The sequence below is a fragment of the Sardina pilchardus genome, chromosome 9, assembly GCF_963854185.1.
Source record: "Sardina pilchardus chromosome 9, fSarPil1.1, whole genome shotgun sequence".
Taxonomy (NCBI): Eukaryota; Metazoa; Chordata; class Actinopteri; order Clupeiformes; family Clupeidae; genus Sardina; species Sardina pilchardus.
This window is the reverse complement of record NC_085002.1, coordinates 19,298,949-19,324,931: the sequence shown is the minus strand read 5'-3', so window position 1 is coordinate 19,324,931 and position 25,983 is coordinate 19,298,949. Positions and strand designations below refer to the sequence as shown.

Below are 25,983 nucleotides of genomic sequence, written 5' to 3'. Positions count from 1 at the left end.
TTCTTGGTCTGATACTAACGCAGGAAGTGAATCATGCTAGCCTTGTTCACACTGCCATATTTCAGTTTGCTCACACTGCGTCGTGTAAATAACACAGGAAGTTTAAAACCAAGCTGACTTATTAAAAAAAAAAAAAAAAAAAAAAGTAGGAAATGGCATACTTTGAGATTATAGCCTACTCTGTTGCGATGATGATCTGGAAATTGTGAGATTGAGTGATATGTAATTGCGTTTGCTGAAACCCTGGAATTTAGGATTGACAAGGTAAGCTTATTGTGTGTTCCAAAGGCACGCAGCTCATTGACAGCAGGCATTTTTGACTCACGTGTCTTTAGTGTTTCGTGTCTGTCATGCCCACAAGCTGTGGCACTCTAAACGTAAGTCATTTTATATACTTTTTGTGTGTTTTTCAGATAAAATGCTATAAGCCATTTGCAATATTATTTATTAATATATGTATTATTAGTTGGGTAAGTATTCGTTTTGTGTTGAAATGTCTTGCTCTGTGCAGTGTTCTGGCAGAAAAGCTCGATGCCGTCCTAAAATTCTTTCAATCTGATCTGCTGTTCAGCCTACAGATTAGCGCAATTGTGCAATTATGCCTAGGTCATAACGTCAAGATTGACTGTAGGCCTATCTGCCATCTAATGTGTGATCTGATCTCCATGAGAAGTAGGCTTATGTACAGCATTAATGATGCGTATTTGTGAGAAAGTTAGCCTAGATGGTATAGAATGTAATTTTTAAACTAGTCTTCACAAACTTGCCAATGAGTTGCCTAACGGAATTTCAAGAACGGTGTTTTTGTCATACAATCAACAAATCAACAAATTCCTATTACCAAATTTAGTAGGCGATGCAAATGTCCCTTATTTTATTCAAAGACGCTCTGAGACGATGCACCTGTGCTGAGGTAACAAAAACAATGCTGATTGATTAGATTGATGATTAGGACTAGGTTTTGTATAGGTCGATGTTTTGCCATTCAATTGATTAAACCAGAGACTTAAGTCTAGTCTGAACAAATGTTCTGCATTGCAAAATGAAGCCTGGTGTGCGTGGGTGCAGCTTGAGTCATGCAATATGGTAAAAGCTGCGATTGCCTGAAACATCCTGGCTGTTAGTGCTATAGTCTAGTAGACTAGATCTTTCAAACAGCAAAATGTTTTTAAACATATTTGTCCTGCCTTCCTTTCTGTCGTATGGTCACATTAGGCCTGCTTGTTGCTGTTAATTTTAGAGGGACATGGTTTCCTTTATTTGAACGAGGTCATTGCTGGAGTTGCAGCTATGTTCATAGCCCAGGTTAAGCTTCCTCTTTTAAGGCCGTTGTAAGTGTATGACTATTTTTTTCTGATAAATCACACTAACATAGAATAACTATTTGCATAACTTTACAAGTAGGCTTTTTTTGAGATAGTAGTGCTATTGTGTTGGTCTTTGTGAGCCAACATTTACACACATGTATTAATTTGGTGGACAGATAATCCAAAACAATTTACAGCAATAGTAGGAGGAAATAAGAGGGGAAAGAGTTTGGTAAGTGCGTATTAGGTGTGAGAGGTTATTGGAAGTGCTCGGAAGAGTTGTGTCCTCAATAGTTTTTTCAATATAGATCAGATGCTCTGATGCTCTGTTCCATCGGGGCACCACAGATGAAAAAAGTCTGGCGTGGCGACGGCAGTGCCAGACAATGTTCTTTGGAGGAGAGCAGTGGCCGAAGGGTAGCCTAACTTAAGCTTTTATGAGAGCACTTAAGTAAGTGGATGCAGATCCAGAAATCATTTTGTATGCAAGCATTAGTGACTTGAATTTGATGTGGATGGCTAAGGGAAGCCAGTGGAGGACCATCTGAAGTGGTTTACCACACAAGCTGGAAGGCCCGTGAGGAGGGCGTTGCAGTGGTCAACAGAGGCGGACATTCCTGATTCCAGAGAGTAAAAGTCCTGCCATATGTTCTTTCTACCTGTGCACTTATCACTAATTATCTGATCTACCTGGCAGCTAATTAGGATGATCTGGTTTACTAAATGGTTGGATCAAATACTTGCTGGACTTTTACTTTCTGAACCCGGGATGTCTGCCTCTGGTGGTCAACACGTGCTATAACCATTGTGTGTATTAGGAGCTGAGTGGCGTGTTGGGTTAGCTACGGTCTGATTGCCCTTATATTGAATAGTGTGAATCTACACACCCGGAGGCGACAGGCAATATGGTCAGCGAAGGTTAGTTGCTCATCAGTCATGACACCTTGGTAGGTAAGAGAGAGGTAAGACAGTGTGTGAATTTTGAGTTGATGTTTGATTATGGTTTGTTTGGCTGGAAAGATCAGTTGTTCAGTCTTAGAGGTTTAGCTGGAGGTGATGCTCTTTCATCCAAGGGCCAGTCAAGACTCATGGTTCCTCAATGGTATTTTTGCCCTACCGAGAGTACACTGTAGGCCTACTGATAGGTATTTTTAATTTGCATAGTCATAGTTCATAAATATGTCATTAATCATTATGAACATTCTTATTGTTGTCATTATCATTATTATTAGTTATTATTATTATTTTAAATGTATTAGATTTTTACTATGAAGTCATTTGAATATTGTTTATTGATATCTTACTGTATATGGTGTAAGTTACTTGGAATAAAAATGTCTGCAAAGCTGTTTTAAGATAGTAATGCACTTTGTATTAGCCTGCAAATTCAAATTCGTAGTGATGTTATAGTCATGTGAAGGAGACATAATCATCCCTGTAATTCACTCTTGTAAATCAGCTTTCCACATAATGTCATGGAATAGTTCACCAAAAAGCATCATCTATCAAACTGGGTAGTTTTTTAGCTGAATTTTGTGAGTTGTGCTCATCAAACTGATAACAGCTTTTCTTTAACACAGGTCTGTTGAAAATCATGTCCAGCAGAAAGTCCAAAAAAAGAATTGGGTCAACACGACAGCGCCATCAAGGGCATAAGGCAGAAGAGAGGGGAGCTAATGAAGAACTTCAAGAGGCCTCCACTGCCCAACACCTGCTATTATCAAACTCATCTGAAACACCCACATGTCAGCTTGATTGTGTGCCTGAGAATATAGAGGGTGGCCAACATGATCCAAGCAAAACAAACTCAGAAAACTTTGAAACTGGGGCGCTGGCTGACATTTCGGAGGCAGAGACAAGCACTTCTGAGAAGAAAAGGAGAATGGGTTCTACTCGAAGAGCCAAGCAAGGATTTCAAGCTGAAGAGAGAAATGAGCAGGAGGAGGTTAAGAGCATGCAGATTGTACAGGAAGAATTTAATGTCACAGGAACAGAGGATCAGTATTTTAAAGAATATTCAGATGCACCAGAATTAGTGCCAGACCAGGCTCAGACACAGATGCTAGAATTAGGTGGCAGTGAAGTTAAGGAACTGGGAACAGGGGATGAATCTCTAAATGAACAACATAAGCTGTTGTCAGAGCTGGACCTCAAAACAGAGACAGAGGCCTGCAGTACAGAAATACACTCTCCTCCATTAGCAAATCCACCTGTGTGTGTCACAGGCACCCATCTAGGAGAGGGGGGAACTTTACACAAAGAAGATGAATTATTATGCTTCAATATGTTTGGGCCCAAGGAGATCTGTTCTGATGACACACCACTTCAAAATACACCTCAAGGACTTTCTGATCAGCAGAAAGATGGAAGTGCTACAGACGTAAGTAGAAGTGAAGAAAAAATGAGGGCAAAAGAGGTCCAGGGTTTGGAGGGTAGTTTAAGCCAAGAGATAACAATGCCAAAACCCCCCAGCTCCATTGATGTTTCACAAGAAGAAGATGAAAACTCAAAACATAATGTTCAAAGGCTTAAGAAAAGAATGGGGTCTACCCGTAGACCACTCAAAGCAATCAAACCGAAGGAGGACATTGGAAACAGCCAGGTGGGAACACAAGGGATTAGAGATAACACATTGCAAGAGGAAATGTCTGTCAAAGAGGACACACAGTTCAGAGAAATGGTTGAATTTAATGATGAGTTAGAGATGGCCTTTACTGTGAATGTGAGAGGGGTAGAGTTAGAAGGAACAGGTGACGAGGAACATACTGCCATGGACACAGAGGCATACCCCTCAACAGAGAATATAACAGATGGCATTGGGCCAAGCACCACAAGTAGTCATCTCATTGTGGAAAGGGACTATCATCACAATGAGACAGACAGTGAAGAGCATACTAGTATTAATCAAGAGGAAGGTGCAGAAGTATTCCATTCAGGAGTATTAGGGGAGCAAATAAGTGAACATCTGTCATATCATGCACTGGATGAAGAGACACTGCAGGTAGTGGACCAAAGACAATTCACTGAGAACACTCATCTTACTCCAGAATTCACTACCCAATATGTTGACCAGCTCCAGCCGCATGGTGAGATAAATTCAGAAAACAGTCTAGAGACACCTGGACATCAAGAAAGGGAATCCAGTATAAACATGGAGGTATCAGAACAGACCGAAATTGAGAATAAGTTATCATCTCATTCAGAGAATTCCAGTCCAGATTCTGCAGGGATCACAATAGAGAACATAGGCGTCACTGACAAAACGTTCACAGAGTCTTTTTCTTCTCAGATAGGGTTTGGGACTCTCAGTGAGGCTTCTGGTCATTCAGAACAAGACCACCAGCCACCATCCCCTACACAACATGCCATTCCAGAGAGCACAGTTGCCCAACTGATTGTTCATTCAGAGAGTTTTATCTCTGAGATGTATAGCCCTGATGTCCAAGACAGTGAGGAAGCAGAACAAGGAACACAGGCTCGCATTCTTAGTTCTACCGTGGAATCAGAGGTGCCAAATATCAGCACAGATGTTCCTGACTTTTCTCATTCACTTCATATGGAATGCATAGGCCCATCAGAAACAAGCACATTGTCTGACCACTCTCAGTCCTCCCTCAAACTTCAACATCAAGGGGAAGAAGAAAGTGTAGAACAGAGTGCCTCAAGGCAGAAAAAGAGGATGGGGTCGACCCGCAGGACAAAGAGAGAACAGAAAAGGGAAGAGACCTGTGAAGCAATGAGTACAGATGACGTCAATGAGGACATGAGCATGAACGCAGATACGGAGATCCCAGTTGCCCCTCTGAATGTTCATGCAGAGAGTTCTAGCCCTGAGAAACAAAGTGCTGATGGTCAGCACAGTGAGGAGGCAGAACCAGGAACACAGGCTCACATTCTTTGTTCCACCATGGAATCAGCAGTACCAAATATCAGGACAGATGTTCCTGACTTTTCTCATTCACTTCATGTGGAAAGCACAGACCAATCAGAAACAAGCGCACTGTCTAGCCACTCTGACTCCTCCTTCAAACTTCAACATCAAGAGGAAGAGGAGAATGTACAACAGGGTGCTTCAAGGCAGAAGAGGAGGATGGGGTCGACCCGCAGGACAAAGAGAGAACAGAAAACTGAAGAGGCATGTGGAACCATGAGTACAGATGATGTCAATGAGGACACAAACATGAACATAGATACGGACATGAAGCCAATGGCAGAAGAGGGAATTTTACAAGAAAGCATCATAGGTGCCTCAAAAGAAGATGAGTTTTTCACCCATCAGACAGACGTTGTGACTCCTGCTGTAATTGCAGAGCAACTAGATGGTGATGAACTAAAAGATAACAAGATGTCACAAGATGAAACAGCAGAGGCCATTACAACAGTGGGAGCAGACCTGTTCAGTGAAACATTTATCAAAGATGTCCACCAAGTCAAAAAGCATGAGGAGGAAGTGTCAGAAAGCTTTCTTGAAGTCCTTGGTGACCAGAACAAGGAAAGGATAAATGCAGAGGTATCTGAACAGGCACAATCTGAGAATAATGTATCATCTCCTATAGATGGTCTCAGCCCAGATTGTGCAGTTGAGGACATGGATACCACTGAGAAGGCTGTCTCTTTCTCCTGTCAGATAGGTGTTGAGACTCTCACCTGTCCTGGATCTCCTCCATCTCCTTCATCAGATCACATTCCAGAGATAGATACCTCACTGAATGTTCATGCAGAGAGTTCTGATGCTGACATGCACAGCCCTGATGTCCAACACAGTGAGGAAGCAGAACAAGGAACACAGGCTCACATTCTTAGTTCCACCATGGAATCAGAAGTGCCAGATATCAGCATAGATGTTCCTGACTTTTCTCATTCACTTCATGTGGAAAGCATAGGCTCATCAGAAACAAGCACATTGTCTGACCACTCTCAGTCCTCCCTCAAACTTCAACATCAAGAGGAAGAGGAGAATGTACAACAGGGTGCCTCAAGGCAGAAGAAGAGGATGGGGTCGACCCGCAGGACAAAGAGAGAACAGAAAAAGGAAGAGACCTGTGAAGCAATGAGTACAGATGACGTCAATGAGGACATGAGCATGAACGCAGATACGGAGATCCCAGTTGCCCCTCTGAATGTTCATGCAGAGAGTTCTAGCCCTGAGAAACAAAGTGCTGATGGTCAGTACAGTGAGGAGGCAGAACCAGGAACACAGGCTCACATTCTTTGTTCCACCATGGAATCAGCAGTACCAAATATCAGGACAGATGTTCCTGACTTTTCTCATTCACTTCATGTGGAAAGCACAGACCAATCAGAAACAAGCGCACTGTCTAGCCACTCTGACTCCTCCTTCAAACTTCAACATCAAGAGGAAGAGGAGAATGTACAACAGGGTGCTTCAAGGCAGAAGAGGAGGATGGGGTCGACCCGCAGGACAAAGAGAGAACAGAAAACTGAAGAGGCATGTGGAACCATGAGTACAGATGATGTCAATGAGGACACAAACATGAACATAGATACGGACATGAAGTCAGAGGCAGAAGAGGGAATTTTACAAGAAAGCATCATAGGTGCCTCAAAAGAAGATGAGTTTTTCACCAATCAGACAGACATTGTGACTCCTGCTGTAATTGCAGAGCAACTAGATGGTAATGAACTAGAAGATAACAAGATGTCACAAGATGAAACAGCAGAGGCCATTACAACAGTGGGAGCAGACCTGTCCAGTGAAACATTTATCAAAGATGTCCACCATGTCAAAAAGCATGAGGAGGAAGTGTCAGAAAGCTTTCTTGAAGTCCTTGGTGACCAGAACAAGGAAAGCATAAATGTAGAGGTATCTGAACAGGCACAATCTGAGAATAATGTATCATCTCCTACAGATGGTCCCAGCCCAGATTGTGCAGTTGAGGACATGGATACCACTGAGAAGGCTGTCTCTTTCTCCTGTCAGATAGGTGTTGAGACTCTCACCTGTCCTGGATCTCCTCCATCTCCTTCATCAGATCACATTCCAGAGATAGATACCTCACTAAATGTTCATGCAGAGAGTTCTGACGCTGACATGCACAGCCCTGATGTCCAACACAGTGAGGAAGCAGAACAAGGAACACAGGATCACATTCTTAGTTCCACCATGGAATCAGATGTACCAAATATCAGCACAGATGTTCCTGGCTTTTCTCATTCACTTCATGTGGAAAGCACAGACCCATCAGAAACAAGCACACTGTCTAGCCACTCTGACTCCTCCTTCAAACTTCAACATCAAGAGGAAGAGGAGATTGTACAACAGGGTGCTTCAAGGCAGAAGAGGAGGATGGGGTCGACCCGCAGGACAAAGAGAGAACAGAAAAAGGAAGAGACATGTGAAGCAATGAGTACAGATGACATCAATGAGGACATGAGCATGAACGCAGATACGGAGATCACAGTTCCGCCTCTGAATGTTCATGCAGGGAGTTTTAAACCTGAGATGCACAGTCCTGGTGTCCAACACAGTGAAGAAACAGAGCAAGGAACACAGGCTCACATAGATGGTAATTACCTAGGAGATAGCAAGGAAACAGCAGAGGTGATCACAACAGTGGGAGCAGACATTTTCATTGAAGCTTTTATGAGAGAAGATGTCGACCAACTCAAAAAGCATGAGGAAGAGCAGTCAGAAAAGAGTCATGAATCCCTAGTTGACCTGAAGAATGTCTTAATGATCCAGGAAGAAGAACATCAAAGGGAGGTTGACTTGGGTCCACCTGAAACCCATAGAGCAGCTCAGGAAGACACAACGGTTGAAGGACAGGGAAGGATTCTAGATCAAATCCAAAATAAAGTTACCGAAGCAAGTGTTACTACTTCTCAATATCCACAAACTGAAGAAAGTCCTGGCTTGAAACGGAGGAGAAAGTTAGGCTCAACAAGAAGGAGTCAACGTGAAAAGACGGAGAGAAAATATGTTGTCATGGATGGGATGCTCATTCACTCAGACTCAGAGGCAAGTCCTTGCCGGGATAGTAAATCAGTGGAAGTAGAAGGAAAAGATGAGGAAGAGGGGAAAAGCCATGATATTGAGGAAAACACAGAGGCAATATCTTGTATTTATGTAAACACAATAGTTATACCTTCCGCACCAGAATCGCTCAAAACAGATCATCATAAGAAAGAACAGTGCATTTTGGCCTCAACTATTACCACAGCAGAGCAGCCATCTTTGGAGAATATAGCCAGCAATGACAATTACTCAGCTCCTGGAGACACTCTGACTGTGAACAGTGACATACCACCTGCTAATTTACCCTCTTGTGAAAACACACTTAAGGTATCTGCACCGGAAAATTGTGATTCCTCTGAAGAGACTAAACCACAAAAGAAGAGGATGGGATCTAGTCGTAAAATATCCCACCGTCAACATAAAGATAAGAAAAGCAGTCATGGTGAGGCAGATGTGAAGAATGAGGATTTGGATAGTGTGACTAACACAGTTACACAACCAATTCAGCAGGTCACAGGTGATGTAGATTTATGTGCTGAACATAAAGGAGGACCAGAGGGTGCAGATATTTATGAATGGACAGACATCCATCAGAGTAAATGTTCTGAACCTGCCAGTGGAGCCTATAATCACCCTGAGGACCATTCAGTCCCGGAGATGTATGTTCAGTCACCCTTGGGACAAATTGAGATGTCTGAATCAAGTGGGACCACAGCAGCTGAGACGACCTCCAGCAACCTCTGTGAGGATGACAGTCAGAAGGAGCCCAAATCTATGCTCCAAAAAAGAAAGATGGGCTCTTCCCGTAGAGGTCAGGGTCTGAAAAACAAAGTGAAACAGGCTGCAAATGTAGAGGATGTGGATGACATCAGCACCTCGAAACAAGAGGGGAATGATACAGCTCTTCAGAACACAGAAGACTTGTCAATAGAGGGTGAACAGTTACTCACTACTTCTGTTGTTCAAACAAGCAAGAGTAACCTACAGCCAATGGCTCAGGCAGAAAGCCCTGATAAGTTAATTGATGAGAGAGTTTTACCTGCTTCTGCTCAATGCAGGATATCAGTCCAAAGTGTATCCTCATCACCTTCATCTGAGCTGCAAGAAGAAAACCCATCCATAGATCCACAAAGTACCACGAAAAAAAGGAAAATGGGATCAACTCGCAAGAACATGAGGAGGCAAGGGCAAGACGAAAAAAGCAGCCTAAAGAGAGACCAAGGAAGTGCCGAAAGATGTAATGTGATTGATGACATGGGAGATCTGACTGGGTCAACAGAGACAGTTACGATCCAGAATGTGTCTGAAACAGGGGAGCCAGAGGATACTCTACCACAGGATGAGGATACTGGACTTGGCTCTGCTGGCCACAAGGAGGTGCCAGAAGGCACAAGGAGGAAGATGGGTTCCAGACGTGGTGGTCAGGGCTGCAGAGGAATAGGAGGAGCAGTGAGGGGACCTGAGGACCAACCTGTTAGCCAGGGCCCTGAGAATGATAGCAGTGTATTACAGAACACTCCGGAAAATGTCAACAGTGAGGTAAATATGGCAAATAATTATACTTTTTCTATCTCCAAATATGTCTGCCATGTGGTGACACTATATACAGTATAACTGACTGCGTGCTAATTTTAAAAACAATAGTGTCAGCAAAAGTTGAAAAGTTAACTTTACAGAGCCCTAGCCAAATTGGAACAAGCCTGTTGGCCAGGTCAATCAACAGAATTAACACTACCAGTAATATTCCATCATGGAGACTAACTTAAAGGAACATGTTACAGTAACATTAAGATTGTGTGGTGATATTTTCACAGGGTGTTCCTGAGCAGGGCCTTTCTAAACTGGTCTTACCTGGTGAGGGGCAATTTCAGAAGGTGGGAGAATCTCCTTCAGGAGCAAGAAGCAAATCAGGTTTAGATAGAAAGTATGGGCAAGGTAAGGTAAGGTCTAATGACCTTTTCTTTTAGGAAAAAAATATTGACAATTAAGCAATGAACTATTGTGATGACTTGAAGTTGAAACAGGAAAATATGTATGTTTGTTAAAACTTTCCTGGTGGTAACAACAGCAACAAAAGAAAATAAAAATCATCATGATTTTTTGCATACTAACCTGTAGTGTTTGTGCACACTCTCAGAGGAGGTCGGGCCAGTAATTCAAAATGAAAAGTTACCTGTGAAGACTTAGGCCTAATATTACTGATATTCTACCAAACCAAGGATTTAGGAGCACATAGATGGTTAATATATTTTAAGTGATTGAAAGACTTATCTAAGAATCATATATGAAAAAATCATCTAGACAAAAACATTGGAAAGCAACACCCCCTAAAACCTCTCCAATTGTTTTTTTTTTCTTTAGACTACACTCTAACGTCTCTGGAAGAGGCTGTTATGTTTAGTGTAGTGATGGTTGGAGACAGTAGCGTGGGGAAGACATCTTTTATCCGACGATTCCAGTGTGGAGAGTTTTTTGAGGATCACTCTGCCACCATTGGTAAGTTTGATCTCTGTTTATGTTTATGCTTTTTGCATTCATCTGTAGTCTCTGTGTATTGATATGTGTACAAATGTATTTGTACACACATCACAGGCGTTGATTCCTTCACCCAGACATTGGCTGTGGATGGTGAATTGGTAAAACTGCAGATCTGGGACACTGCTGGTCAGGAAAGGTGACTTAGACTTACTTGAACTTATGTACTTAGACCTCATGTCAGTTAGCATTCTGACATATTTATGTAATAATGTTAATATCAATCAATATTTAACAACTTTAAAATAAAAAACAATCCCTTTTATCAACGTTGTTGGTGTGTTAAGATATTTAAAATAATATTTGTTTGCACATTGTTAAGAGTGTTTGATATTGAAGTAATCCATCAAACATGTATCTTCCAGGTTTAACAGCATCACCCGTAATGTGTTACATAAGGCTCAGGGACTCATCCTGATGTATGACATTTCATCCTGTCAGACCTTTAGCGCTGTTCGCAAATGGATTACATGCATTGAGGTAAATGTCACAAAATAACAGTAAATATTACAAAAACAAAAGGATTTAGTTGCTGATTTTCAGAGAATATTTTAGCAACATCCTTCATTTATGAAAAAAAAAGTTGTCTCAGGTAATCAGCAACTACAATCTCAGTATGGTCCAGGCAACTGCTTTGAAGGAAATTACAAGCTTACACTAACTTAATTTTGAGCATCGCTAACTGCATCTTTGACAAAATATTAAAGACATCATGTTGTGGATGTGCTAAACAGGATGGGGCTCCAAGTGAGGTCATCATCTTACTTCTTGGGAACAAGAATGACTGTGAAGATCGGCAAGTTCTGCACCCAGAAGGCGAACGGTTGGCCCAGGTGCTGTGACAATTCCTTAAAAATCAGTATTTGAAGGCAGGCTAATCTAAACGTTTGGTTAACGTGTGGGTTGCTGGATCAGATGAATAAGTAGTTGTGTAATGAGTGTAAGCTTTCCAAATCATCTTTACAATGTTTGTGGAAGTAACTGTATTCAAGAATAAGGGCCTGTCCCATTTCTCCCCACTAAAATCTTCCACTTAGTTTTGACTGCCCTGGACGAGGGAAGTGGAGGTGAATATCTTTCCCTATGAAATGGGACATCACTATATGCAAATTTGTGTAGTGAACGTAGCGAACGTGCTCCCCTACATCACGCGCAGCCTTTTCTGGTGAACCTTCTGCTGCTGTTTTCATTCACAAAAATGCCGATCACATTAGTTGTATTGCCTGTTACGTGGGCTGTGTTGGTTTATCTATGTCTGATTGAACTCTGGGTAAGCCCGGGATATTCATGTTCCTTTGATCACCGGAACAAACATCCTGAATATTGACAAAACTACCCAGATCAGATGTACTTTTGATGGGCAGACTCTCTCGAAGCACTCGGAAGATATCATGAACATCTCCAGATAGCTTTGTAATATATTTTCTAACATTAGTGTTCAAAAATTGACAAACAGAAACAAGTGTGTTCAAACTAACATATTCCAACATATTTAGAAATGTCATCATGTTTATTTGCGAAAATATACTTATAGTGGAGTTAAGTTTCGCTTTCCCTTTCCAGCGATATCTGCCATGTTAGGGCGAATTTAATTAACCGCCATAATATATACCATAGTAACAACCTAGTAACCACCCCTATAATGTCAAACTAGGAGCCACCATAGTAACCAACATGATTACCCTGGCAATTAACATTGCAACTGCTTTATGTGGCATAGCAACCACCATATGTCCCCTAGCAACCATCTTATTTACTCTAGTAACAACCTGGCAACCACACTACAATGTGAACCTAGCAACCACCATAGCAACCATAATGATTACCCTAGTAAACACCATAGCAACAGCTTTATTTATCAACCACCACATCTACTTTAGCAGCACCATTGTAACTATCTCTCTGTAACTATATCTGTATCTGATATTTTACGTCATATACTGTATTTAGCATTTTCATGCACTGGTAATTCCTTGAAGTTGCATTTCTAGTTTGCATTATAATTTTTTAGGAATACAACATCCACTTCATGGAATGCAGCGCTGCAACTGGCGACAACATTTCACAGTCCATAGAGACTCTGGCCAGGTAAGATGCACTCATTATCCATTGAGAAGAAATTAAGTTTTTACTTTGTTTTGGTTTCATTCTATGTTGTTTATGATGACTCTGATTGTTGGTGTAGGTTATTGAAGCAGACAGTGAAAGAGAGTGGTCAAGACTGTGTGACTCTGCACAAGAAGCCCCCACAGAAGAAGTCAGGCTGCTGTTGAGGCCTTGCTCTTTTCATCACGTCTTATATTCAGTTCATGTAAACTTATACACACAATTGCCTACTTTAGCTTATGCATTGTACATACATGTAATAGAAATATAGAATATTATATAGAATATAGAAATTAAAAATATTATAAATTAGATCATCTTAAGAAAACCTTTGCACAGTAAAATAAAACCTAGACACTTTACATTATTCCAGTGTTAAAACATTTATGTAATCTTTCTTTCTTTTGTTGGTAGATGTTCAAAATGTAATGGATCTTCAGCACAGTACACGTAAACATTTAATTTATGAAAATGTGTTAACAGTAAACAAAGCACAGATTAGTCCATTGCTGATATTTTTCTCTTGATCTGTGATTATGTGAAATATAACATTTATAGTGTTCAGTTAGTGTTCATGATGACCAAAATATGAGGGAGATGACCATTACAAGGCTGAGAAAAAGTGCAAATACAATGAAAAACACCTCAGCAGCCCACTGACTGCGCTGCACTCCTGTAACCACTAGAGGGTGTTTGGAGGGTATCAGATTAGTCAGGTTAAGCATGTAGCCCAGAGTCCAACCAATGTCTGTGTCGGCCACCTGTGGAATGTCAAGGAAACATCAAATCAATCAATTTGATACATTGCAATATAAAGTGTTTTCAAAACAAACAAAGAAAAGTTAGTATATAAAACAATACCACATAAAAACAAGAAAAACCCAGGGGCGTATTCCAAGTACATGGTTTCATGACAAACCTGGGTAAGTTTACTCAGAGTAAGTGGTAAACCTCTTAATAGAAGAGCTGTATGGATTTATTCTCCACTCACTCTTACAAAGCAATGCCATAGGGCTCTTGTTGTAGGAGGTTTACCACTTACTCTGAGTTAACTTAACCCAGGTTTGTCACTAAATCACATACGTGGTATACCACTCTGATATCTCACTAAAAAATGTGATGGCAATTAGACTGCTACAGAGTGTGTAGTACATTAATGAATGTGTAACTCAGGGATTCATAAAAGACAAGATCAGAGACATTTTGATTGTCAGTATGTTTTTTTACCATCCATTATCTGGCTTGATCATATTTATTTATATCCGTTATTCCCAGTGCCCTGATTATATTTTAATGTTGAATACATTTAATAAACTTTTTTTTCCATTCTGTCTATTTTTCACCTGCTTGTCTATATCCTCTAGTCTAGTGCCTCATCTCAAAGGAATTCAGTGTTAGCAGGAAGGGCACTGCATGAGATACCAGCATGGCTTTTAAGTTATTGTTTACATAAGAAGTAGTAGGAATGGCGACATACTGTAGATCCTGTGGCGATTATGCTGAACATGACAGACATGTGAAGCAATTGCATGTCCATTATGTTAATCCCATGACAGTATTCCTATTTGGACTGTGCATTTCCCCAACCAATGTCTAGACTGTATGTCTATAATTTGGCTCGTTGTTTGCATATTTCACTGAGGGCTGTGACACTGCTTTTGCTTTTATGTAAAGGGCTCATGGTTTCTCCAACTGGAAGGCAGGTTAGACACAACCCACCTTTCTTTGGAAGTAGATTTTGTCCCAGGTTTCATTGAACTTGTAGCCTTGCACTAGAATCATCATGATATACTTAGCTGAGGCACAGTAGTCTCTCAGGTATTTTTCTTTTGTGCCTGGGTTTTCAACCAGAAGCTGGGTAAACAGAACAGACACAATATGAAATACACTAAGCTGGAAACGGTAATATTGCATTTCAAATGGTCAAGAGTTGAGAAATTTGCAGTCAGCCATTAGCAGATCAGCCTAGTTAGCTCTCTTGATCTGGTGACCCACATTTAGTACATGAAGAGTTCAGATGCAAAACTAGCTAAGTACAGTTGTAAAGAATTTACATTTTATATATGTTTTATTATCATCAGTCACACTGTTGGTGGGTTGTGATGTATTTTCATTTAACTAATCTGTGTTTACCTGGGATTGATTTAACTTTTGCATATTTGTAAAGGTGGACTGACCTCTTCGCATGCCCTTATGTGAACTATGGGATACAGTTTTGTAGGGAGTGAAAGGAGAGGAAAAAACTGTGTGGTTTCTTACTGTATCCCAACTCTTCTTGCAGAACGTCTCTATCGTAGAGGTGACTTTTGGTAAGGGGGCTTGAGGGGCAAGCCCCAGGAAATCAAATGTGTAATAGTATGCTGAAAAAGCCTGCAAAAGCCAATGGGGAAAAAAACATTACTCTGCTAGCTGAACAAAGAGCACTTATTACATACGGAGACATAATGTAACCATATGCCTAAAGAGGTGAGCGCTATGGGTTGATGACACTCAGTTTTTTCTATTTTAGTGTAGAATACTGTAACTCAGCAGAGAGACTTACAAAAAACTCTCCGTGGACTGGAGGCTGGTAAACTCCATTGAAGCCGCACTCGGAGCCATGGGCACACTTGCTTATGTTCACAATCTTCTCAATGAGGCTCTGGCACTGATTGGGGTCACTTGTGCCAGAGAAGGTGACACTTTTGTCAGGGTCAACATTTCCTGGCTTGCTCACACAAGGGGAGTCGTAGAGATCACCCAGAGTCAATGTAAGGTTGAAGCCTGCATGATAGCATGGGTGCATGATTGTGGTAGAAGGACCACTCGTCTGGAACAATCAATTGGATCATTTTTTACAATTCAGTGACAGTGCCTGTCATCTTTCAATTGAGCTATATGCTGTACAGTATATGCTGTACAGTACCAAATCTTAATTCTCACCGTAACCAGATATGCTTGTAGCTGCTTCATGGCCTGGTCCTTTCCATAGCAAAGATAGCTGTGAGTGTAGACCCCATACCTATGGCCATACAGCTGAAGAACAGCTTCAGAATCAGACTGCTTAACTGGATCTTTGGGAGTGAAGGCTATTTGGGTGGAACCCCCTCCTAGATCCAGAGCCCCAAGGATCCTACCTCCTTTTGGCTGAATCCATTCGCCCTCAAATGTGTGCTACCATCGAACAAGAACAGAGACAGTCGTATGTCATCTTCGATGTTTCTTGTCTTTGAAACACATGCATGTGCACATTAGTAGAACTCACCTTGATGAAACCCTCCAGTATATAGTTGATAGTAACCCAACCATAAGCCCCTTCTTCCATACCCGACAGTATGTGTGCACCACGGAAGTCAAATGGATAACTCTTTATGGTTTTGGCGACTTCCTCCATGATGAGATCAGTTACATTCTGATCTTGTAGCCTGAGTATTAAATATTTTGCTGTTTACAGGTTTTTTTTAAGGCAAGATTGAAAATTCACTCTCCCACAATATGTCTTGATCACTCATCTATATAGGAAACAATCTACACACATATGACAAAGACATGGTAGGACAGCTAACATAGTAAAGCATAAAAAACAAACAGTTCAGAAAAGAAAAGAAAAAACAAAATAAAATGTAAAAAGCCATATAAAATCACCAGGTATATTCTTTCTCTGTTCCCAAAGACAGAGCACAGAACAAAGTATGTGCAGTAGAGAGAGAGAGAGAGAGAGAGAGAGAGAGAGAAAGCGAGAACGCGCCCGATTGCAGTAGTTCGGGGGCTACAATGTGAAACAGTAACAGAGACCATAGCTCTTTTATATTTCCATTCTAACACAAAAGCTTTGTTTGGTGCTAGCCACTCATCAGACTGTACAGTGTACCTTAAGAGCCGCATACCGGCTGTCGCTCCCAGGTATAGAGGGCAGCTCCGCTGCTGTCCGACAGGTATCGTGGCTTTGGCGACATCTAAGCACTGCTGAAGACTGTGGCCTGCAGCAGGAGGGTTTTGCTTGTAGCTTGATATACCCCCTCCTGTAAATAGAGCCCCACCATGGAAAATCTAGAAGCCTCAATCTATCATGGGAAATTTATTATGATTACATTAATCCGATTTCCCAGTAGTGTTCCTGATATAGTGGCAAAGGCATGGAATGTATCGCGAGTGTTTGTTTATGTAGAGCTATATTAGCAAGGGGGAAAGTACTGAGAGTCTCAGACATGTAATGTCAATATTGTTTTTTAGTTTGAGAACATTTGAAAGGTTTGCCACTGATTTTTTTAAAGGTTTTCTTTTTCTTGGGGTAAAATGTTTTATTCCAAATTCTATTTTATATTCCATTCCGTTGTATATCCAAATTTGGAAATGTAACCGTTTTTGACAGTCAGGGGTGCAATTTTCCTTTCAGTCTCCTGTTGGAGCAGCAGCATCAGATACAGTGACATTAACAAACTGAATAAATGGTTGATTATATTCAAAAGTTACCAACCATCCACCTCGCACACCTTCTCCTGTGACACAATCCCGGTGTTGTTTTCTTTGCCTCCTGGCCATTTATATATGAAGAGAGATGTGTGGGAAGATCCAGCATCAAAAACCATTCCATACTGAAATTAATAATTTGCAAACAAAATTAACTTTTTAACTGTAACTGGTAGCCTAACTAATAACCAGGCACACAGACTGCAAAGACATAAGAGTTAGGTAGTCCACCATAACAGTAATTTTGTTGTGGAAATAATTACAGGTTGAATATGCAACCACTGAGCCAGCACTAACATAAGCACACAATCAAAATCTAACAAGAAATCTTATATGAAGATATAAGGATGAAAGTGCTATTTACTATCCCTAAGTTTACTATCCGCCTGTTTATGATGTTCTTTCAGGTGGAGTCGAAAGTTTCCTCAATCACCTGCGTGCCGTAGGGCAAGTCCACAGTGTAGTGCTGAGCCAAACATAGAACTAATGCAATGATGGTGGAGCATACAGTGGCTGTCACAGCGATTCCCAGAATGATGTTTCTGGCTTGTAGTTTCCCCATTCCAACTGGCTATACACCTCCAAATAAATAAATACATGTTAAAACAAGTACACAGCACATTTACGCTCATACAATACAAAATGGATTTACTGTATCCTGTTCAGCTCGATATCCATACAAATGGTGGAGGGTAAAACTCGTTGTCAAAATAAACAACCAAAAGCAAATATCACCACTGTCAGTGGCAAGTCAACAATTAACCCAACTGAAAGCTTGTGGATTAGCTGCTATGTTCAACATTCAGACAATGTTTGTCAGACTTACCTTTTCAAGGCACTTCAGTCAAAGTTCAACATGCCCCTTCTTTATCTCCAGTGCTTGTCGACAACTGTATACACATAGAGAATTTGTCATACAAACTTGTTAATAGTCTTGTCTCTCCCAAGAGTCCTGCCTCTTATCTACGTCAGAAATGGCCTGAGCAAAGCTTCAAACATGAACTTACTGAGTTCACACCCACAGGGAGACAGAGACAGACAACAAACATTCACTGCAGTAAAGCTATACTGTATGAAAAATACTAGAAATGTAATACTCAGCATTCAGACAAATTATGTTCAGCATAATCACATACTGTTAGAATGCAAAGTGGAACACACACCTTATCTATGACTATGACCAGAAACAATAAATCAAGCAAAGTGACTTCTATCATTTCATGTGCAACAAAATTGTTAATCTCAACTACTGTACCAGGAAACCAGGAGACAATATAACAGTTGCATAACAGCAAAGAATATTATTATTTTAAAAATAATATTATTATTATTACCCGCACAAACTATGTTTAACAGCATAATTGTATGAATCACGCACTCATATTAGCAAGGTTACAGCATGTGTCAGATTCCTATTGTAGCCTATACATGGGCTATCTTAATAATATAGGCTAAAGATAAGAGGTAAATTATTAACCCACCCAGGAGTTTTGAACAGATTCTGTTCCGCAATGATGTAAAGTTCTAAAATTATGGTTGAATCATAGACTGTTTAGCCTATATTATTATAATATAGAACTATATACAGCCTATCGGTTGAATTAAACCCAGATATATACAGCCTATCAGTTGATTGAACCCAGATATTCCTTCAATTTCCAACATTCCTGTCACACCGGTGTGACAGTACTGGCTTAAACATCTATCAGTCTATTGTATGCCTCAATGCTGTTTAGAGTCCATGTTAAGTCAATATATATTAATTTACCATTAATTTACCAGCGTTAACCAGCGTTAACCTGAAACGCTGGTGGTTACTTTGGCTTTTAATGTCTGGGAATTCATTTTCCTGGATTGTGTTTATACCCAACGGTAGTTTTACATTTTGCAAGAGATGTTCTGCTCTATTTATCATTTGTCGCAAGTGTTATAGTTTTTAACTTTTCAAGACAATTGTGGGACATGGCTGTGAACTCAGTATTTTCTTATGTATAATTTTTTCTCTGGCGTGTCTCTCCAGTTGATGACCTTGACTGTGCCTTGAACACCTGTGGGATCCTCTAGTGCATTCGTTCACTTCACACAAAAGGCGTCATTGTTAACCCAATGCCTCCCACACAAAGGCCATTGCAATGGCCTCCGTCACGGTCAATTATAAATTTCCCTGTAAACTATCAAAAATCACAGATCAGGTCTCCCATGAATGAAGAGAGGTAAGCCAGGGCAAACTTCTGATTGTTCTACAGCACGCTATCTGCAGTCTCGCTGTAATTAGGTATCAGTATTTGTCCCAAACAGTCCGTAAATAAATGTGGCAGGGAAGCATGCAGTGCATCTGAAACATGAAAATCCCCCTTAAACTACTGACCTCATGTGCTTTTATACTGTTAATCTGAGTGTTCATCATTCATTTTACTGAAGCTGGGTGAGTTTCATAAACGGCATACTTGTGTGCCAACAGATCATCAAAGCCGGACAGAGGTTTTGCCACAGTACTAAATAACCTGTCAAGAAATGTCTTATGGCCAAGGATTAATCACAGACAGACAGAGGTTTCATGTCCTTTAATTATTCTATTTTATGTTATTTACTTTTTAAACATGTTACTATTGTCCTTTTAGGGTGTCATTCCACGTGAATTCAACCAGGGCCCACACACTTATAGGTCTCAAAACATTCTGAAAAAATTACCCAGGAGACACACTGTAAAATTACTTTTATGTAAGGTCAATTTCCAAGAGACAGACAGTAGTACAGGAGGAGGGGGGTGTTGATTTTGTTCGGCCTCTTTTTTTTCATCAAAGGTCACAAGGCCATAACACAAGAACTGAACCATAGGAGGCTCAAATGTTACATGCTGGTACATAAATAGGAATAGTATAGCTAAATAGTCAGGTTTGGTCTGGATGATCCTGCATGGTCATATACTGTAGCAGTCCCTCAAAGTTGATCAAAATTGTATCGGAGTTTTTGGCTGTGCTCTGTTCAGGCCTTCAGAAGACATATTTGTACTCAGCATAAACTCTTCATTTATTTTCCTCATTGAGATAAGTAGAATCACTCTCACAAAAAGCAATGAAGAGAAAATAAATTCCTTCAGGGTCTGAACAGTAGACCTCACAAGTCAAAGCAACCACCTAGTGGGAAATTGTTTTCTTCATTCTCCATGATCGCTTCTTTTTCAAAACACCAATTTGACCTGTCTTATGCAAATCTTTCTTTTTTTATTTCCCACCCTGAACATGGGCAAAATGCACCATTGAGATCTATTGAGAAATACAGTATGTTTTGTATAGAGTAACCACACGTGGCACTAAAAACACTGAATCACTGAAATTGCAGGGCCGGGGACAAAACATATTGTACTCAATGGTGCATTTTGCCCAGTTGGAAGGGACAGAGATAATGGTAGGGGTGGAGGAGTCATTACCTTTGTGCAGAGTGGGCTCCACTTAAGAGAGAGAAAGGGGATGAATTAGAATCTGTAATTATTGCGGTATGGTCAGAGGAAGGTAAGGTTTTACTCAGTAAAACTTTTATAACCCATGTAGGCAGTTAGAAATTAAGCAGCTGGAAGGAATTTGGGAGTATCTGTTCGGGAAAATAATCTGGTGTGAGGATATTAACGTGCAACACATTGTGTGGAGATAGGGATGATGTTAATGGGAATGTGCTAGAAGAGTTTATGGGTGAGGAGGGTCTAGTGTGTCTTAATGATGGATCTGCTACTTGATTAGATATTAGTAGAGGGACTGAATCAGCAATAGACTTACCATAGTGTCCAGGAATAGCTGATAAATGTGAGTTCAAGTATAGGAAAGATTTTTTAATAGTGCCAGTTAGGACGCCTGGTAAAGATCCCCATAATCCAGGCAGCTAGGCCTATACTAACCTCTCAGGTCAGCAAGACAATGAATTTACTGGGTGGAGTCTAAGATATTACAGAGTTACCAGAGTGGGGTTAGAAGAGGTAGGAGTACTATGGACCCATAGTATGTTTGGAAGATGCGATAAGAAGCCCAAGTAAACAAGCGATCAGTGGTTGCTGTCTTTTTTGATATTGAAAAAGCAAGTGACATGCTGTGGTCAAAATGTCTGTTGATCAAACTGAAGCATTTGGGGCTAATGGGTAGAATGTTCCAGTGGATTAAAGCTTTATCTGCTAGGAGATTAAGGGTCAAAGTTGAGGATGAGGTTAGTACCCGAGATACAGCAGAGTATGGAACCCCCTCAGGGAAGCACTGTTCGTCCCTTATTTGATATAATGATACTGTAGATCAGGTTTTTAAAAGTGTGCAGATGCATCTAAAAGAACTGACAGTATGGTGGGGGTGGCATGTGGTACCAGAACTGGGTTTGGCTGTAGCTAAATGGTTATCAGATGACTTGGCGGTTTATACAGGGGAGTAGCTATATGTTTACCTTGTACGGGTAAGCTGTGGGTGCAACAAACAAGCAGCATCAGACTCCAGCTCTGCTCTTTTCTGCCTACTCAGCATCCAGAAAATACATTTAATTAGAAATGTTACAACTGGCCGTGGCTTGGAATGCAAAAAGTGGGTCTTTCTTGTGGGTCCCAGTGCACAAAGGGGTGGAGGTGGAGATCAAACACAGTAAGGCAGTTAAAACAAAGATCCTTAATTACTGACAAGATAGAGAAACATAATGCATCTCTATGAAAGAAAAATTCGAACAGTTCCTGTCTGCTTAAAGAGGCGCGTCGCAAAGTAGTCATAGTGGGATATCGATCTCTGTCAGATTGGCAAGCAGTTCAGTTCGAATGTTGACAGGTCTGCTTAAAGCTCCGCTTTAACCCTCTCTGGTTAAAGGCAAGGTCCTATGAGAAATGGCAACATGCTTGGGAAAATGGAACCTCTGTAAGGCATCTATTACTTCCACCCTTTTGTGAGAAAAGATATAGGCATAAGCACTACTCATCCAGACATTATCGAAGAAATGGTGCTTATATGCTAAGGCTTGGTCACTCCTTCTTAAATAATAGTCTACCTTGTTTATTATGAACAAGCATGTCAGTGGTAATTGTGAGCAGTGCACATGTAGGCTCTGTCTAGAAACAGTAGAACATTTGCTGATTCAATGTCAGAAGTAGGCTACCATGCAGAGAGGCAAATATTTATACCGCAGGTAGAGACTAATGAAGTTGTTTTTGATTTAAGAAATATATTACAAAAAAATTCAGGAAAGATTTTTAAATTTTTGATTTCCTTTTAACAGGTAACATGTTTAGGTAAAATGCAACTTCTGTTCCACACTCTAGTCCAGTGATGGCGGTAATATACCAAGTTGTCATCCGCCAATTTAAAAAGAAGAGTTTTGACATTCTCTGTGAAGAAATCTACATGCCAAACCTCTCCACAACAGCAGGTGGCAGTGAAGGGTTTTTTTTAAAGGTCCGACTTACATGCACCTTTCTTCGTGGTAAAGATACTTTACAGGGACTGAACAGTGTCACATGGATCGATATTTACAGGAGTTCTCTTTCGTCTCGTATCTTTTGTTTTTGTCTGGACGTTGTAAATATTTTGTAGAAGCGATTGACCTATAATAGCCTACCTGTCCACCAAAGAAAGATTGCTGATGCTTTGGCCTGGACTGTCACCCATGTGTGCGCTTTCGTCGGACGCATTTTGACGGGTCACCTAAAAGCGCTTGCTGTAGCCTAATCGCGGCTACATTGTACACTTATTTCGTTTTTAGTTGATAACCGTATGTGGAAATAACGTTATTCTTTTGGAGCACAAAAATGTCAAGTCCTGCTCGACTTTACCGTAAACTTGAAGGGTTATTTGCCGTATACAAGCCCTCTGGAATTCATTGGAAACTCGTCCGTGACACCATAGAAACAAATCTCCTTAAAGGTTAATGATATCTTTTTTTCTGATACCTTTTGCATTGATAAGAAGACATATTAATATGATAGTTAGTTAGTTAGTTGCAACAAGAGATGTTAATGGAGTTTGACCATTGAAGATAGAGTCACAGTAAAATTCAATGACATTGCACATGACTGCTCACTGTAGCCTACAACTTTGTATTCCCCTAGAAATAAATGCAGCGCCTTCTCCTGCCCCGAAACTGGAGGTTAATTTCCAGGCTTTACCCAGTGGAGAGCCAGGAACAGCCAAGGAACTCATTATGACTGCTACTCGGCTCCCAGTTCTTTCCACTAGCCCTCAAGGTATTCTTTTCTATTGCACTGACCATGTTTAATTTAATTTATGAACATGAAGGTAGCCTATATGTAATACCTACTATCCTACTGTACATCATTCCATTTCAGATTATGGATTGTTTTATTATTTTGCTTTCAAGTGATGTGTGCAGGCTTTCTACTTTTATCTTTTTCATATGTTTTCACTTAATAAAGTAATGCTACACTTATTGAAACAGAGAGGCACAATTATTATACAGGCTACTGGTAAAGACATGCCTTTAGTCAAGCAGTTATAAAACGCTGAGTTGAGGTCATTGTATTCTGACCTACCTCCATTCAAGTCAATGCCATGAAGTGGCTGTTCAATCCATATTTCATGTTACTTTATCTTTTAGTGAGAGGGCCACAGTATAGGACCCTGAAAGTAGGAGTGGGCCATCGTCTGGATGCATTCTCATCTGGAGTGCTTGGTATGTTTTCATCCTTGGTGCGGTATAGTCACAAGATGCATTGTCAGAAAAGTGAATCGTCTTGCCTTACCTGAGAGTGTATGTCTTTTCTGTCTCAGTTCTAGGTGTTGGACAAGCAAACAGGGCCCTAGCAGAGTTCTATAGCTTGCCTGTTACAAGGGTAAGTTAGCAATAGATACTAATGTGAAGATGACTGATATTTCAATATCTGTGGGCAAGTATTGGAAACTAATGATGAACATTTTAGATAGTAACATTCTCAGACAGCAGAGCTGGATATCCCACTTTCTGAAAACAGTCCTGCCATATGTTTCTTCTGCCTGTGCTTAACACAGGTGATATTACTAATTAGCTGATCTACCTAGCTGAAGAGTTGTGCTAATTAGGATCAGCTGGTTTAGCAAAATGGTCGCAAGAAAGATGCGATATGACTTCTAATTTCTGAAATCGTGATGTCGACCTCTGTGAGGTCTGAGACCTTGAACTGTTTGATCACTGTTGAGCTGTTCATCATATGTCATGGCAGGACTACACATTAGAAGGAGAGTTTGGGATGGCCACACATGACTTTTCTGACTCCGGGCGCATCATAGAAAGGACTACATTTGGTAATTATGGTTTCTAATCTAACAGATGCTGATCCTGTCAGTCAAATTTCCTGATGTGCAGACATTTTCTTATTTTTTGTTTATATCACTGTAGCCTGAATGCAACTGTCCTCACACTTGAATTTTTTATTTATTTATTTTTTTTTAGATCACATCACTCCGGAGAAGCTGGAGCAGGTCCTGGCTATAATTCAGGGAGGCCATCAGAAAGCTCTGATCACGTACGTTGGTCCGTCTTTCCACCCTAAAGGCTCACAGATGCGCGCTTATGCACTGACAATCACAGATAATCTTTTCCGAGATCCTTAGAACCTTTGCTGATGTACTGTATGAATTGGCCATCGCAAGCAATTCAACAGTGTGAATATGTGGTACCCAGATACTCAGGTGTGGACCTTCAGTCTCAAGAGGCATATGAGCTGGCGGCGCAGGGGATGCTGCAGCCACACAGCAAGTCTCCCCCCATCCTCACGGGTCTGCGCTGCATCCGTTTCCAGCCCCCCCACTTCACCCTCGGTAACAGCAGCAGAAGAACTTAGCCGCTCACGCTCCACCCTGAAATGCACGTAATGCATGGTGTGAGTCATCTGTGATCTAAAAGCTGTAATGTCTGACATTTTGTTGGGTTAATAATACACGTTGTTGTTTTTATTTACTGACTCTCGGCTGTAAGGAAGGAGATTAAGTGAGCAGGATCTTAAAACTAGTCTTAGATCCAACATCTGCATTTTTATCTGTCCATCCTTCTCACTTTGCTCTCTCTCTCTCTCTCTCTTCCTCTTCTTTCCCCGTCCATGACTTCCAAATCACTCCAACTGTCTCCTTCATGGGCTGGTATGCCTACAGAGGCTCAATGCGTGAATGAGACACAGCATTACTTGTGCAAGCTTGTACATGAGGTAGGTCTGGAGCTACGAAGTTCGGCAGTCTGCACAGGCGTACGACGCACGCGTGATGGACCCTTTGGCCTGCAGGAGGCGCTCACTCGACAGCACTGGACTGCCCCAGACATTCAGCAGGCCATCAAGGTGCACCGTTCCATTCTGAAGGCCCTCCGCAAGGCCACTCGTGCAGAGAAAGCGCCATCAAAGCAGCGCTACCAGCAGACAGGCACAGAAGATGACTCCACAGCCAGTATTAGTGACACAGTCCCAAAGCAGCCGCATTCCGCTACAGAGGAAGCAGCAGCAAATGTGTCACCCTAATAGGGTGCAGCTGTTATATATACACTGGACAGGAGGAGTGTTAAAAAAAACCTGATCTTTGTTTGGGTGTTGGTTATTTCATATGCCAATGTTTTTATGGACAGTATCTGTCCCCTTACTGTGTATCTCATATTCCAATAAAGTTTGTTCTA

At 41.0% G+C, this 25,983-nt stretch overlaps 3 protein-coding genes across 8 annotated transcripts; 2 read left to right on the top strand and 1 right to left on the bottom strand.

Moving 5' to 3' along the window:
• Positions 1 to 70: 70 nt before the first annotated feature.
• rab44 (RAB44, member RAS oncogene family) lies at positions 71 to 14,255 on the top strand. 3 transcript variants are annotated; one of them, XM_062546180.1, is made up of 9 exons: positions 71 to 264; positions 2,888 to 9,822; positions 10,098 to 10,218; positions 10,645 to 10,779; positions 10,876 to 10,957; positions 11,184 to 11,298; positions 11,553 to 11,651; positions 12,830 to 12,906; positions 13,004 to 14,255. In XM_062546180.1, the coding sequence occupies exons 2-9, from the start codon at positions 2,902 to 2,904 to the stop codon at positions 13,089 to 13,091; spliced, it is 7,638 nt and encodes a 2,545-aa protein (XP_062402164.1). In that variant the 5' UTR covers positions 71 to 264; positions 2,888 to 2,901; the 3' UTR covers positions 13,092 to 14,255. The 3 variants fall into 3 exon arrangements, with proteins under 3 accessions (XP_062402164.1, XP_062402163.1, XP_062402165.1); XM_062546179.1 differs by having other exon boundaries at positions 71 to 377; XM_062546181.1 differs by lacking the exons at positions 11,553 to 11,651; positions 12,830 to 12,906; positions 13,004 to 14,255 and having other exon boundaries at positions 71 to 377; positions 10,896 to 10,957; positions 11,184 to 11,297.
• entpd8 (ectonucleoside triphosphate diphosphohydrolase 8) lies at positions 13,102 to 24,288 on the bottom strand. 4 transcript variants are annotated; one of them, XM_062546185.1, is made up of 11 exons: positions 24,089 to 24,288; positions 18,200 to 18,263; positions 17,807 to 17,944; positions 17,381 to 17,498; positions 16,775 to 16,925; positions 16,169 to 16,328; positions 15,847 to 16,077; positions 15,467 to 15,733; positions 15,184 to 15,294; positions 14,644 to 14,778; positions 13,102 to 13,685 (listed from the first exon to the last, which is right to left on the bottom strand). In XM_062546185.1, the coding sequence occupies exons 3-11, from the start codon at positions 17,933 to 17,935 to the stop codon at positions 13,497 to 13,499; spliced, it is 1,491 nt and encodes a 496-aa protein (XP_062402169.1). In that variant the 5' UTR covers positions 17,936 to 17,944; positions 18,200 to 18,263; positions 24,089 to 24,288; the 3' UTR covers positions 13,102 to 13,496. The 4 variants fall into 4 exon arrangements, with proteins under 4 accessions (XP_062402169.1, XP_062402166.1, XP_062402167.1 ...); XM_062546182.1 differs by having other exon boundaries at positions 17,807 to 17,952; positions 24,089 to 24,287; XM_062546183.1 differs by lacking the exon at positions 24,089 to 24,288 and having other exon boundaries at positions 17,807 to 17,952; positions 18,200 to 18,337.
• On the top strand, positions 22,831 to 25,983 carry trub2 (TruB pseudouridine (psi) synthase family member 2). Its single transcript, XM_062546187.1, has 8 exons — positions 22,831 to 23,252; positions 23,438 to 23,572; positions 23,944 to 24,018; positions 24,117 to 24,178; positions 24,545 to 24,626; positions 24,775 to 24,847; positions 25,006 to 25,142; positions 25,473 to 25,983. The coding sequence occupies exons 1-8, from the start codon at positions 23,138 to 23,140 to the stop codon at positions 25,829 to 25,831; spliced, it is 1,038 nt and encodes a 345-aa protein (XP_062402171.1). The 5' UTR covers positions 22,831 to 23,137; the 3' UTR covers positions 25,832 to 25,983.